The sequence below is a fragment of the Acanthaster planci genome, linkage group LG16, assembly GCF_054643075.1.
Source record: "Acanthaster planci isolate LZ-2023a linkage group LG16, COTS_SCS, whole genome shotgun sequence".
Lineage (NCBI taxonomy): Eukaryota > Metazoa > Echinodermata > Asteroidea > Valvatida > Acanthasteridae > Acanthaster > Acanthaster planci.
In genome coordinates, this window is record NC_141792.1 from 4740589 (window position 1) to 4754940 (window position 14352).

Genomic DNA, 14352 nt, shown 5'->3' on the forward strand with positions numbered 1-14352 from the left:
TAAAAATTATAATCTGGTCATGCTAACATGGCCTGCTTCTATGCAGCACTCAACCAAAATTGATCCCTCTAACAGGAAGTTGAAATGGAAATTCTACGACAAAGAACTTACCCCTGAAGCTTAGGGATGACTTTACCAACAGCCTTGGCTGCACCTGTGGATGCTGGGATGATGTTTTGGTGAGCGCCACGACCATCACGCCATTTCTGTCAGGCAAGAGTGAAAAGTGTGAGCCACATATGCATTACAAGAGAAATGATAGACCTAAAATTGATCTGCTCCGTAGGCTTATTTTTTAAAGTCACTTGTAAAAGGAAAGTTGGATTACAGTTTATTACTTAATGTAGCTTAATCAAGTTAAGCTACATATACAGTGTATATGCAATCTTCGATTAGCCTTTTTCCAGAACACATGGAGAAGTTGGGCTGTTCATTTATTTGAAGCAAAAGTAACTTTTTTCTGTGATGTTTTCTTACGAAAAGAGGATTCATAGGGGAAACAGATTAAGTAATTCTTTTTAACAAAACTGAGTAGAACGGTATACTTGAAAGTAGGCTTAGTATGTCTGTCACATCATTTAGCCCATACTAAATTAAGCATAGGTATAAGCTATTTGTACACCTTCACCTGTAAAGACAAAACAAATAACTTCCCTGGAATGGAGTTGACTTCTATGCTTTGTTTAAAAGTACTTGTTTACAGGTTCAGTCAAAACTTAAATGTTGACTAAAGAGGCATCCATGTAAAACTTCTTTACAGAAGTCATTCAAAGCCCAATCAAACTTGAAATACCAAAGGTAGATTGTTTTTATTGAATCTACCTTGATGTATCATAGTAAGCAAAACAATGTAATATAATACTCATATAATCACTTTTATTTTATTGTCTTTTACTGTTTTCTTTTTCTACTGACCAAGGCCACCAAAGCAGGGCTAGAAACCCCATAAAAGAGCTTCATCCTTACTAACAGGGTTTTGCTGAGTTTTTATATGATACAGACTATGGAAAAGCAGGGAACTGTTTCATAAATTGTTTGTATATGAATATGTACGCATGTGGAGTTAACAAAATTCCTGAAACACTTCTGCATATACATGTACATCTCTTTGGACAAACATGAAAGTACAAGCGCAAAGAACAGAGTATTTATCACTGACAACTGATGACCTGGGCCCTCTCTCAAGAAAAAGTGAAAGAAATGCCTCAAAAGATGTGAGCATTCTTGAGGATGTTGAACAGTACAAGCCTGTTTTCCCGAACACTGTTGCAGTGATGTTGTGGGAAACTGACAAAATCCTTTCCCACGTGGAGTGGGTCAGGTCTCCTAGTGATACTTACCCCTATCCAGCCAACATATATGCAAATTTCCCATGTGCATATTACTATTTGCTGAAAAGACATGATTATGCATGCTGCCTTTTGACCCTGCACAATGCACTGCGGTCCCGCTGCCATGTTCGTTGTTCTTTTTGAAGTGGTGAAAATCAACGGAGCCAAAGTGGGGAAGGATAGGCAGGAGCGGATGGGCAGGGGCAATTATCACTAGGAGACCTGACCACTCCACGTGGGGGAGGAGTCTCCTGCATTTACATACATGTACCTCTGCCCAGCCTACATATATGCAAAGTGGCATCAAATCCTGGAGGTGGGTCGGGGAAGGGAGTGTAGTTACAGAAAGGAACAAAATGCGCGCATCGCAGGAGCAAGCACTCACCAAGAGAAACTGCCAAGTCAAGCTATTCATCACCCCACCATGGACGCAGCTTCTACAGAAAGGTCCGAAGCCCTAAAGGATCGTTGGACAACGTCCAGCACCTCAAGTGAAGACCCTCCGGTGCTGGGTGGAGGATCCCTGACTTTGGTTGATAGAGGAAGTCCTCCCTGACTGGAAGGACCAGCGGCCATCGTATCAGGAGTCTTGTCAGTCTTGGAAACCACAACAGGCGAGGACAGGAGGGTCTGACATGGCTGCTGTTGTATCTTGGACAGGATCTGCTGGATGAGGGAGACTGGAGGACAGGCCCGATTAGTCGACCTGTATGGCGTCCGTCACCCATGCCCGCAGTTGACGGTACCTGGAGCAGAACATCAGAAGATGGGTACTGTCAGCAGATGCGAAAAGGCTGATATGAGGACACTCGATTTCCACAAAAATCTGGTTGACTATGTTTGGATGAAGAGTCCACTCTGTCAGATGGACAGTGCCCTGAGAGAGTGCATCTGCTATGCTGTTGCTAGTTCCTGCTATGTGGACTGCCTGGAAAGTGATCCCTTAATCGCTAGCCCACACGAAGAGCTGCCATGCAAGGACGCAGAGTTGAGGAGAGCAAGCGCCACCCTGGTGGATGATGTACGCCACTGCTGTAAAGTTGTTGCTCTGGATTCGAATGGAAGGGCCTATTAAATGCTGTCGGAAGTAAAAGTTTTGAATGCCACTTGAAGTTCCAGCATGTTGATGTGTTTGCCTCGATAGGCGAACAAACCAGTACGGTACCCAGACAGCGGAGGCGTGGAGTGGAGGAAGGGAGGCTCCCATCTGAATAGCAACTTGTCCATTGTCACAGTCACGTCAGAACTTGGAGATCAGAAAGGAAGGCCGACTGCCAACAGGTTCAGGATTGATGGACGATGAAGGCAAAGAGGAGTAGTCACCGGTGCTGCCACCTGAAGGGACCGGGGGCATGATGTGTGAACCCTCGGCCAGCGAGACGTGGCTGGAGTCTTTAAGGAGCGGCTGGGAAAAAAAAATCAACTGGGGTCTGATGGCTGAGTTGCTGACCGGAGCAGGCAACTAAAGGAACAGCCTAAAAAGGGGGGTGGATTTGCCTGTCATCTCGGTGGCAGCAGTGGCTGCTGGCGTGAAGGAGCAACGGGTTCATGAAGTGAGATTTTCTTGGTGGTCTCCATACGCTTCACCTCCGACTCTTGGACCTCGGTAAATTTCCCGCCGAAGTCGAAGTTGTCTCTGAGAAAAAGCAGATCAAGCAGTTTGTGCTTGACCGACTAGTAGGGAATGTGCATGGCGTCCACGGCATTGGCTCTGTAGCTGAAAGTGGTCAGAAGCAAAATGTGGGTGCACTGTTCAAAGACAGAGTTAAGTCCCTCATCAAGCCCTCGCAGGGCATCGGCCGCAAACTCACCAAAGACCGGAGAGTCCCCCTTGCAGGCCCAGACAATATATTCCAAGAAAAGCTGAACATTAGAGACCGAAGCCAGAAGCCATATGAAGGCGATGGAGAACTGAGTCAAAGTTGGCCTTGTCCTTATCCCAAGAAGTGTTGCGTTTGCTGGAATCGGGCAAAATCTTGTCTCTGACAGAGTCAGGGATATCCAGAGTTGACAGGAAGCGAGAGACGTCCTCCTGGGCAGAGCGGTAGTAAGACAAGCCTCGGAGGAGTTGTACACCGGCACTTGGCCTTCGCAAGAACGTTCATCATCTCTACGCAGGAACGATCTGGGGGATCTCCAGGAAAACGGCTCAGCTGACTCAATGCGTGAAGGGTGATGCTTGAACAAAGTGTTTCCTTGCTCTGCAGGCGTAGGGTCCGACGATGGGAGTCTGAGAACATGGATCATGTCTTGCTCAAGAAGGTGGCCCTTGGGTTGAGTCAAGCGGGAGTTGAGTCAACAGACTTTTATGCTAGTTATTGATTACTTATTGATTACTTATTCCTCGCTTGAGCATGGCTATTACAGTTGTGCTTAAGCTTTTTTTATTTTACTTATAATTAAGATGATAGCTCTGCTTGAATACATTCAACTAGTTATTCAAATAACTATAGCAGTCAATTTAAGTTCTTATACCTATAAATATCTACAGCTTAAGCAAACATTTAACCATATTAAAAACCATAAATTAAAATGGACGACATCAAAAGCATCCTCGCTAATTCAAAAACGGAACCAACTGAATCCAAATTTAACGTCAAGGGTCGCCTTTGCTCGATAGCTGCATCAGGTGAATCTAAAAAATACCTGGGTAAAGATTACTCTGTAAAAGACATCGAGTCACTTAGCCCCAAAGACCAAGAAAAGCTATTCAATCTGTACAAAGTTAAATTCGGTAAAGATATCGTGAAAACCCTCGGTAACGCGATTTGCAGCTTGCATGTGCGTCTTTTGGGAATTGCAACGCCCGTTGATATTTTAGGTTTCAACGTTAATTTAACGTCTGAACAAGACTTGACAAAAGACCTTAACGACGATCCGATCATTAGTCAAATGATGGGTCACCTACTAAGCGAGATCTGCTACAAGTACAGCATATGCTTATCACCATTGGCAGCTGCGTTGATTACCATTAAACATTTAGAGTTCAACAAAAGTTCTCTTATATTAAAAGAGGATGTCAACAGAAGCGAATGAAGTGAGCCCAAACCTGGCCAACAGCCCGGTAAAGACCCAAATCCAAACGGTGACTAAAGATAAAAATCCGAGACGAGTGGAACAAGGTAAGAAATTAGCAGATCATAATAAGATGAAGCAGCAGTTAGCTAAAATGAAATTAGGTGAAGCAAGTGAACCGAGCTCGAAAAATAAAATTTACAAAACGGTTTCGGAGAATAAAAATTTAATATTAGGTGGATTAGCCATTGGAGCGCTCGCGGTATATTTAATTTGGAAAAATAAGTGCACGCCTATGAAAGTTGAACCACCACCACCTTTCAGAAGCGAGGGTAATGAGCGACCCGAAATTTTAGATATGGAATAAATTTAAAAACACCTTATATTAAAAATGAGTAACGCTTAAATCAATCGACGTAAATGAAATCACCAATACTGTTTACCACGGCGCTGTAGTCTCAGCGATTTCTATGGGTTAGGCTATGCTATCGAGTAAGCTATCTAAAATCAAACCACCAGACCTAAATAAATTATCTGCCAAAGACGCGTTAAAATTGACCGCGGTGTCAAGCGGTGCGTTAGCTACCCAGGGTTGGCTAGTGGCACAAGGCATATTACCCGTGAGTTTGCCCATCGTTTAAAGTTGTTTTTAAATCGTTTATTTTAAAGTTAAAGTAAAATGCCTGAAGGATTTAATCCAGAGGAAATACCTCTTCAAAATCTAGATAACGAAGAAACAAATCAAAATGATTTAGATTGGGGTTATTCATTGTTTGAAGAAGATCCTATTGACGTTGGGCCAGACAAAGAAGATGAAATATATGAGTTAATTAAAGACGTTGATCCTTTACACAAAACGGAACTAACAAGACAAGTCAACTTAATGGAGCTTAGGCGACTGTTGCACAAATCTAAAGTGAACGATTTTTACTCAGCTATAAAAAAAGAAACTGGGTATGAAATAGAAATTAAAGACCCAAATATTTTTAATTTAGACAGTAAAGATCGCCTATATGTAAAGTTCGAAGGCAAAAAAGTTCTTTTAACCCCCCCAAAAATAGTAAAATATTTCTTAGCCTAAATACTATTAGACAAAGAACAAACGTGGGTTTTATAAGACGCATTTAAGGATTTACCAATTATGTTTCTGGCAAAACAAAACAGCAGGCGCAAGAAGTGGCTCGTAAACTTGCGGAACTTCATCCCGAGAGCATAGAATTAGTAGAACTGCCCCAAGAAGCAGATCTAGCGAGCAACATTGTGGAAGACATCACCCGTGACGTAAACGTTTAAACCGAAGGGTTAAATTACAGAGAACTCGTCGCTTTAGATAAATCATTACAAACGATAAAAGGAGAATTAATTTTAAATCAAGGTAAATTAGATCAGTGAGAGGCAAAAGTTCAACAAGTCGAAGCCGAGTTAGAAGAAGCGACATCTGAAGGAGAACGTACAGAACTTCAACGGCAATTGGACGACCTACGAGTCGAAAAACGGGTAGATTAGAAGTCATCGAACGATATTTCGAGAGCAGGGCGTGACGATCGTAAGTATTTTAGCGGCTTTTTCACTAGCGGTGAGTACTATCGTTAGTAGCATCGTAGTCAGCGTTAGAGCTGCCGGAACGCCTAGCATCACGCCAGAACCGACACCTGAACCTTCTGAACCAAAACCCCCCTCCAAAGGTGGCGTAATCGATTGGATCAAACGTCAACTGTGGAATTTGGCAAATGTGTTGAAGAAACTCGGGTTGAAAGCTTTAGGCGCTTTGCCCGAAATCATCGGTAGGGTTTTGAGCTGGCTGTTCAACGTGGCGAGTAAAGCGGTTGGATGGATAGCAGATCACGTGTGGACTTTATTTTTAGCGATCGATTATGTAGCTTTGACTTTTATACGAAAAATGTAATTTTAGGCCAAAAAATTAAGCCCCTTCTCAAATTTGAGAAGGGGCTTTTTTATGCCTTTTATTTTAATATTTCATACAGTATTACACCTATAAAGATAGCTCCAGTGGTTAGAGACAGTTTTTCTTCGTTGTGTATGTCTAACGTTTTTTTCTCGTGAGTTGGTTTTACGGGTAAAGGACTCGAGGTTGGTTCTACGGGTAAAGGTTCTTTTTTGCTCGCTTCATCTGCAAAATCGTCTTCAACCTTTGGCCTTAAATTTAAGCCTGGTACGTAATTAGTCGTCATGTCTTTAGTCGCTATTTGTTAATTATTGTTATAACCCTCAAAAGTGCTGATGCGTAAGTCCATGTCCAAGGGTACTAGGTATAACCCCAGGGCAACAACAAAGTTTAAAGGCATTTTTGCGAATTGCAACGAATCTTGAAATTGACTAATCGATTGTTCTAGATCGGGAGTTGAATTAAAGATTCTATGATCGTAATAAATTGTTCCTTTCCATCTTATCTGGTGCCGGTGGCCAAAACGCTCGACCTTGTCTGAGCTTATGCACCGAGTAACGCGTATACATAAGCTCTTATAGACTCGTTTACCTTTGTAAAGCCCACGTCTGTCAAGCTACTCTTTTTAGGAACGAAATCCCACCAAGCCAAAGTGACCGCGTCCAACTGCTGTAAGAAAGATACTTTATAGGCAGTCGGTATCTATCGACAAGTACATCAAACCCACGTTTCTCCCGTTTAATATATGCATGTTGCATTTGTTATAATTTTTAACCGAACTAACTTGGTTCCTGTACTTTGCCCTATTTGTCCTTCCTCTTCATTAGATTCCACAGAGGCTGCTGCGCATTTTCTAAAGGCCGCAATTTCGTCTGAGCTTAACCTGACAAAACCGCCTCCTTTACCCAGTGTATAAAACAGCCCAAAGCCTGTTTGACAATGTATCGCAAGTTTGTTTAAACGACTTGTTTGAAATCGACTCCGTATAAATGGCACGTGTCTGTAAACTTCCGATGATCGTAATTATTGTGTAACATGCTAAATATGTTGTCGCTCGGAATGGGCATCACGCAGTCTTAAAATATTTTTCGTACGGAGTAATATATATAAAAATTGAATAGAGCCGACACGTATGGATTGGGAGACAGCAAATCAAAACCCACGCCGCAAGCGGTCGTCACGCAATAGACCGCAAAATTAAATTGATTTTGGTAAAACGATATCGGCTCGGTCACCCAGCGATTGACGGCTCCATCGGTGGTTACTTTTGGTAATTTATACGCGTGCGTTAAATTTGGAAATTCGGCTGTAGACGAGTTGACTACGATTGATGAACTACTGAAGTTAGCTCCCGTTTATTATATACGTCTTTATTTTTATTTTGAAGGAGGTGCCGTCGGTTGGGTCGCTTGATAAGCGGGTCATAGATCTTGATATCGGACCGACTTTGTAAAACTTACTCGCCAAGTTTTTTCATAAGATCTTTTTTTAAAATGGCTGCCAGTTTGTTGGCTCCCACTTCCGCTCTTTCATTGACTTGACGTTCAAATTCCTCTTTGCTAGTCGCTTTGCTCGCTTGTGATTTTGTAGACGTATTCGATCTGATCTTTTCTGTCATTTTGTTAAACTTTTTCAGCTCGGATAAAATCAGTACGAATTCCTCCTTGGATATATCACTGTCTTCAATCGCGTGAGATACGTATTCCTCCATCGTGTTTAATTTAGCGTCTGCCAACATTCGAATTTGGTCACGCTTTTTAATTTTGTGAGTTAATCGGCGACTGGCGTATTTTAGCAAAGCATAAGCACCGAACGCACTGATAGCGATGCCTTCCATCACAAGTCCGACGGGTCCGGTAACGACGTCCAGAATTGCGGGAATGCCAACGGCTGCGGAGGTCGCGCCCAATGCTTCCATGCCATACTCAACGTAACCGAGAGCGGTTAAAGGTCGTTTAATTTTTTTCGTAACTAGTTTTGCGCACATCACGTTCTCTTTGAATTTGAGATTTGATTTCTTCGATCTGTCTAAGTCTGTAAACTTTAGTTTCCGGTTGTTCGGCTGAGTTTAAAGTCAAACCGGGGTGTTTACTTAAATCCAGGAATAAGTTAGTCGTCATCTTTTTATTATATATGCATTTTAAAAATGTCTAACTCGATTAAAATTTTGCCAATATTATTCAAGAGCTCACCTCGATCGTTTTTAACAGAAAAAGTCGATTCACTGATATTTCTGTGTATTAATTTTTTAGGCGTTTTACACGTCATGGGTGTTGAGGTGCAAGGCTCAGTAAGCAATCACGTATAGCAAGTCTAAAGACTAAGTTGTCTAAATAGTTGTCAAATGTATTTAATTGTTTGCAATGAATAAGCGCAAGTTTCACGGGGTTTAAATCGTACTTGCCTTCATAAATAACGTTGGGTAAAAGTTTTATTTTGGGTAAGTTTAATAGCTTAGACACTTCTTTGTTTAGTCGCAACTTGAGATTGGGGTCCGTAATGGCCTAAGTCACCCTTTTAGATTCTGAGTGAACCTTAAAAGAAACGCCTGGAATTGAGTTTAACAAAAAGTGAAACCAGTCCATGTTATAATAACCGGGAGAAACCACGATGCTTCCTCTTTGACCCTCGGGTAATGGTTGAGATGAGCTTTGAGAATGAAGTATATCGTATATGGGTTCCATTAGCCCCGTCAAAAAAATCTTTTAGTTAATTCTCTTCTTGGTCTCGTGGGTTGTACGGGGGCGTTTGTGGTAGGTCGAGCTGGGGGATTCCCTTCATAAATTTCATCCAAGGCTTGTCTTTGCCCCTTGAGCAGTGAAGCTGATTTGACTTTTTTATCATCGATATCATAAGCTAAACGAGCTCGCGTTTCTAATGGTTGTCTTTGGTTGCTCTTCTAAAGTTGTGATTTCTTGGTTTAGCTGCTCAATTTCATCAGCGATGATTCTGATCTCTTCTGGTAAAGTGCCTCTTTTATTTGCTTGGATCAATCTGGTTTTAGCTGTTTTTACTAATTCTGAATTGGGAGATACTTCCGTTCTTTCCTCTGAAGGTACTCGGGGCGGTCGTTCGCCAAGTACCCCCGCGTGCCTACCGTCCAAGTTTGTATCCCACTCAATTTCAGTCGCGTTTGTTACATTAACATATCCAGCTTCAAACTGAATATTCTTTACTCGGACAACTTTGTCGCCTTTGGTGTTTTTAATGACATCTTTCAATTTACCAGTCTGCTCGCTCTCCATTAAGTAAAACGTGTGAGTCTCCATTTTACTATATACGTTTTGAAAAATCTTGTTTGGTCAATTTATACATCTTGTTTGGCGAGGTTTAATTTGTCAAGGGCGTTTTTCCAGTGCTTATCCGAAACTTGAAATAGATCTTTCACTTTTAAATCATCCTCCCCGGTTGTCTCTTGATAATATACCGCGATTAAAGCCTTCAACGGTTTACCTTTAGAAATCTTGCCGTTTAGAACTCGGTTTAACTTATATTCTATTTCACCCGCTTCACCATTCTCCAATTGAACGTTAAACTCTTTTAAAGTTTTTCTCCATTTTGGTGGTGGCGGTTTTTTCCAAACGTGATGCTTGTAATATCCATCTCCCATGTCTACAGGAGGGTATGAGGAAACCCACCCAAAAATTAGACCGCAATGTTTACACGCATATCTGACATCTATTTCGACTACGTGGTGGTCGCAAGTGTTTTCGGGTTGTGGTGGTGGGATTGGCCATTTAGGTAATGAGCCGGTTAAATGATAAATCTCTGCGTCCGTCATTTCTTATTAATAGTAACAAAAAAATTAACCTCAGTTATTCCGAGGAATAACCGAGGTTTAAGTTAATCATTCAGATTTAATCGACTTTTAAATTCACGGGAAATTCAAATTCAGATCCAGATTCAAATCCATATCCGCTAAACGCTTGCAACACCGACTTATTTGAAATAAGTCCGTCGTTTCTAATTTTCAACATTGCCGCAGTTACTCAATACCGAATGCTGGAGCTGCACGACAGTGAACCGTGGGTACCCTAGTATACTTTTGGACAAATAAATGATTGTGCGTCGCATCTCTTATTGATAAATTTATCGATATTTGACGAGTCCATGGGTCTTTTTCAGTGATCAAATAGAGAGGCATAGGGATCTATTTTAACGTACATTTGGTTTTTAGCCGTATAAGGTGGTTTTACTACATATTTGATCTTGTACAATTCATCGATATCGCGACTGGCTTTGTAGGCGTTTACGGTGTTAGTCGGAAGATTAGACTCTTGAGATTCGATGAATTTATAAACGACCAAATTTATGTGATCGAGTATGTTTGTCGTAGGTTGTTGAATTTGATAGCAAATTTGACAGTGTTTGATGTTTTCGGGGGTTTTCTCGAGTACCGTATTTGTAAAGCGGGTTATACCGTAATAGGGTTCTATCGTCATAATCAGCAAGGGTATATTTTGGCCGTTGTGATGGTAAAAAATGGGCGAGCTGCATTGACTCACGTGGGTGCCTTCTTTTATCATGGGTTTTGAAATGATTAATTTACTCAGGTCAAAGAGACTGTAGGTGACGTTGGGGTCGCAGTTGTCGGCACTGAGACGCTCCTGGTCATCTGAAACGATATATACGTGGGTTGACATGGTTCTGATTTTCCAGGCTGTGTCATAAATTTTTTTCCATTTTTATTCGGCCGCGTCTATTAACTCGGGTGGGACTTCTAACTTTAATTAAATGTTCAACGTTAATGTCATTTTCAATAATTAGTCCAATTTTGTATAAATCCGTGTCAAGTTTGGTCGCTAAATCAGGCAGTGGCTCTTTTTCTCGCACGTGCCTCAGCTTTTTATGCTTACCGTCTACAAGCACCATGTGATCCATTCCTTCCAACTCGACACAATTTATGCAGCAGGTATGACATGTACAACCAAAACATTCGATACAATTGCCGCACTCGTAACAGTCCTCGAAACTGTCCAAGGCATTTGAATTTTGGCAGTCGTATGAATTAAAACAAGCCACGCAATTTATACATTTACCGCAATCGTCGCAAGTGGAGCAGTCATTACATCTTGTGCAGTTGTTACATTGGTGACAATCATGGCATTCGGTACATTTGCATAAACAGTTGGAATTTAAAAGACGAAAGCAATCGTACGAATCTATCAAGTCCATCGAATTTCTTGTGTCTTTGCAAAAATAACAATTCACGTTCGTTGTATGGTCTATCATATCCTTTTATATAGTTTCTATTTATTTTTCTCATTTCTTCGATCGACTTGACATGTTTTTTATTTATTGTTATTTTTATATATAGTCCATTTATTTAAGGCGGTTGTACATGTAAACATAGCGCATTTTGCTTTGAACAGAGCCACGCTTTAAGTAGAAGTCACGAATTCAGGCCGGAAAAGCGAGGGGAAGTCCCTTTCTTTGTTTGAGAGTCACAGGGTCAAAAGGTCTAGGTTGTTCGTGCGGTCTGTGCAGGCCGGCGCACGTCACGAGTTGTTGACAAAAAAGTGTGCCGGGGTTAAAAGGTCAAGGTGAGTGAAGTGGGAAACCCTGGTGCGGGTGGGTGAAAGAGGGTGAAAGGGGAGGTGCTCCAGAACTGTCCTATCCCTACTACTTGTCTTACAACAGCAGAAGACCCAGCAATGACAACTGATGAACACGGCAGAAAACACTATGTGTAAGTGTGAAAACTCGCTGAAAATTGAATAGGCCTAAATGGGTACTTGTGCATGTATACAAGCGATAACACGAAGCAGACGGAAAGAAATTCTAAAATTGCTGTTAACAGCCTCACATTTCGACCCTAGCAGGATCTACATGTATATCAAAGGAAAAGAGAAGAAAAATTCTAAGAACATGTAATATAATCGCATGACAATTTGGCATTCGTGTGGCGACGAGAGAGAGGGAAGTGTATTTATAAAAGAATAAGCAGTAAAAACGCGAGAAGGCGGGAAAGGACAAAACTTTAATACAGACAATGAAGATGTGAAGATGTTATGTCACTAAATGGCGATGTTTCCTGGTATTCAAAACCCAGTGACCATTGCCATGGATGTAAAAATGATCCAAATGGCAATTTTCATCTTTCTACAGGCATCCAGAGGTCAAGCCATCGTTCTTAGTCAACAGAGGGCCACACGACGAGGTGACCATTGAAAACCACATCGGGGACGTGCTTCAGATGGTCCATGGCATGGTAGCTGCAAGCCAAAATTTGCCATTTTCGTTTACCCACTGGCAAGAATATTTGGAAATTTGTCACAAATGTTAGGGCTTGGTATGTTTATGACTCCAGTTCAGACCTTTCTCATATTGGGAAGTGGATAGTTTTCTATCAAGTTCACAATGTGGTGAGATCCAAACGTCTGATTTCGTTTAAAAACAGATCAGTTTTTCTTCTGTTTTGCTGCTGTAGTCTCGTCCATTCTGCACAGGTGTTCGCCATTAATCAAGGCACCCATGAGCAAAAACTTCAGTGAAGAACTTCGGTCCTTTCCTAAATTAGGTGATTTAAGATGTTGGTCTAAATTTAGGTCTATGTGACTTGATAAAGTTTGATATTATCGGTATTGCAAAAATATGTCCTTGCATAATGCATTATTGTAATATATTTAGGATGCATTCTTCAAAAATTCCTCTGTACTCAAGTGATAGAAATAATTCCTTATTGATTTTTCATGTTACCAATATGCCACTGTACATACCAATTAATGTTATTATAAAGAATACTGAATTATGGTTAAAAGATTAAAGTCCTTGGAGTACGTCTGTCGTTGGCGTATGATTGAAAATTACCGACTAATGTATTGCTGTTCAGTTTACCGCACAACTCGGCTGATAATTTGTGTAATTTGTCAATTGTTTGTTATGATTAAAATGTTGATCTATTAGAAGGCATAGAATCCTTCGACTCTGAATAACTGTCTCGCTTTCCATTCCAGTATGTCGCTAATTTCCTTTACATAGGACTCTATAATAGGCCTACTACAATACAGGCAGCCTTTATTAGGCCCCAACACAGTTGTGCTACCATATGCATCTCAAAAGTAGGGTCGGTAGGCGTAGGTCAGATTTTGGAGGGGGGGGCAATCTGTGTGCTGATTGAATGGCATCAGCAGGAGACACCTTCCAAAATTATCTGAAAAAGTGATTAACACCTGTCTTAATCTATGTAAACATTTCTACATTCGGCAATTCATTAGAAAATTATACACAATTTACACAGTGCTACTCAGGTGACTGCGACGGCAAAGTGGCCAACAATGTCCGTGTGTATCGCGTGGTAAGCTTGCGTGATGCATCTGGACCAGCGGGCGATAAACCTTGTGCGAGCAGAACAACCTCAAATTAAACTTACGAACGCAAAAAATACATCCATAAATAAGAGACCAAGTTCTGTGAAATACAGAAAACCTCTTCCAACATTGGTGTCTTTCCGACCCGCAGCCTTTAGAGTTGCATCCTTGACGTGTACAGCCGATGTAGAGTGGATTTGCACAGTACATGTACATGACGTGTTTGGTACAGACTGGTTCTAGTTCCTACATTTCCATTACACATTCTTTTGCATGGGCGCAGCAGGAACCAGAGCACCTTTGAGCTTTGAGCATTGAGCTTGTTTTCACCACTGCGACAGCAAAACGTGAATCGGAACTCGTGAAAATAACACCTGTTTTCAAAAAATGCAAATACAAGAAGGAAGACATATAAAAATAAGCATTTTATGTGAGAAAAAATTATTGAAAGATGTTTGTGAACACAGAAGACATCAGATTTCAACTGGCCCATACCATAGATCAGCTGGTCCGCTGACTTTTCTACACGTCTATTCTCGGGCCAGCGGACCACCAATTTCGACCCCTGAAAAGTGTACTGTACTGGTCCAGTCAGGCCCCCAGAAGGCCCAGCTTTATTGATATGCATTCCTTTCTTCATGCCCGAGAATGATTCTGTCGGCTCCTCAAAGGAAATCCATATGTTGACTCCAGTTTAGTTAACAATACTCCCCTGACAAAGAACCAAGATAATGAGCTACGCTTGGCTGAGCCGAGGTGAGGCCAGAAGCCCAGCATTAATGATTGCCAT

At 41.4% G+C, this 14352-nt stretch overlaps 1 protein-coding gene across 3 annotated transcripts in view; it reads right to left on the reverse strand.

The window, feature by feature from the left end:
- The window catches only part of LOC110985127 (glyceraldehyde-3-phosphate dehydrogenase-like), a 135022-nt gene that overhangs the window by 58613 nt on the left and 62057 nt on the right, over positions 1-14352 (reverse strand). For all 3 annotated transcript variants that reach the window (XM_087147469.1, XM_087147470.1, XM_022245923.2), the window contains exon 7: positions 112-206. In XM_087147469.1, the coding sequence (XP_087003595.1) occupies positions 112-206 (95 nt within the window). The remainder of the gene's footprint in view (positions 1-111; positions 207-14352) is intronic.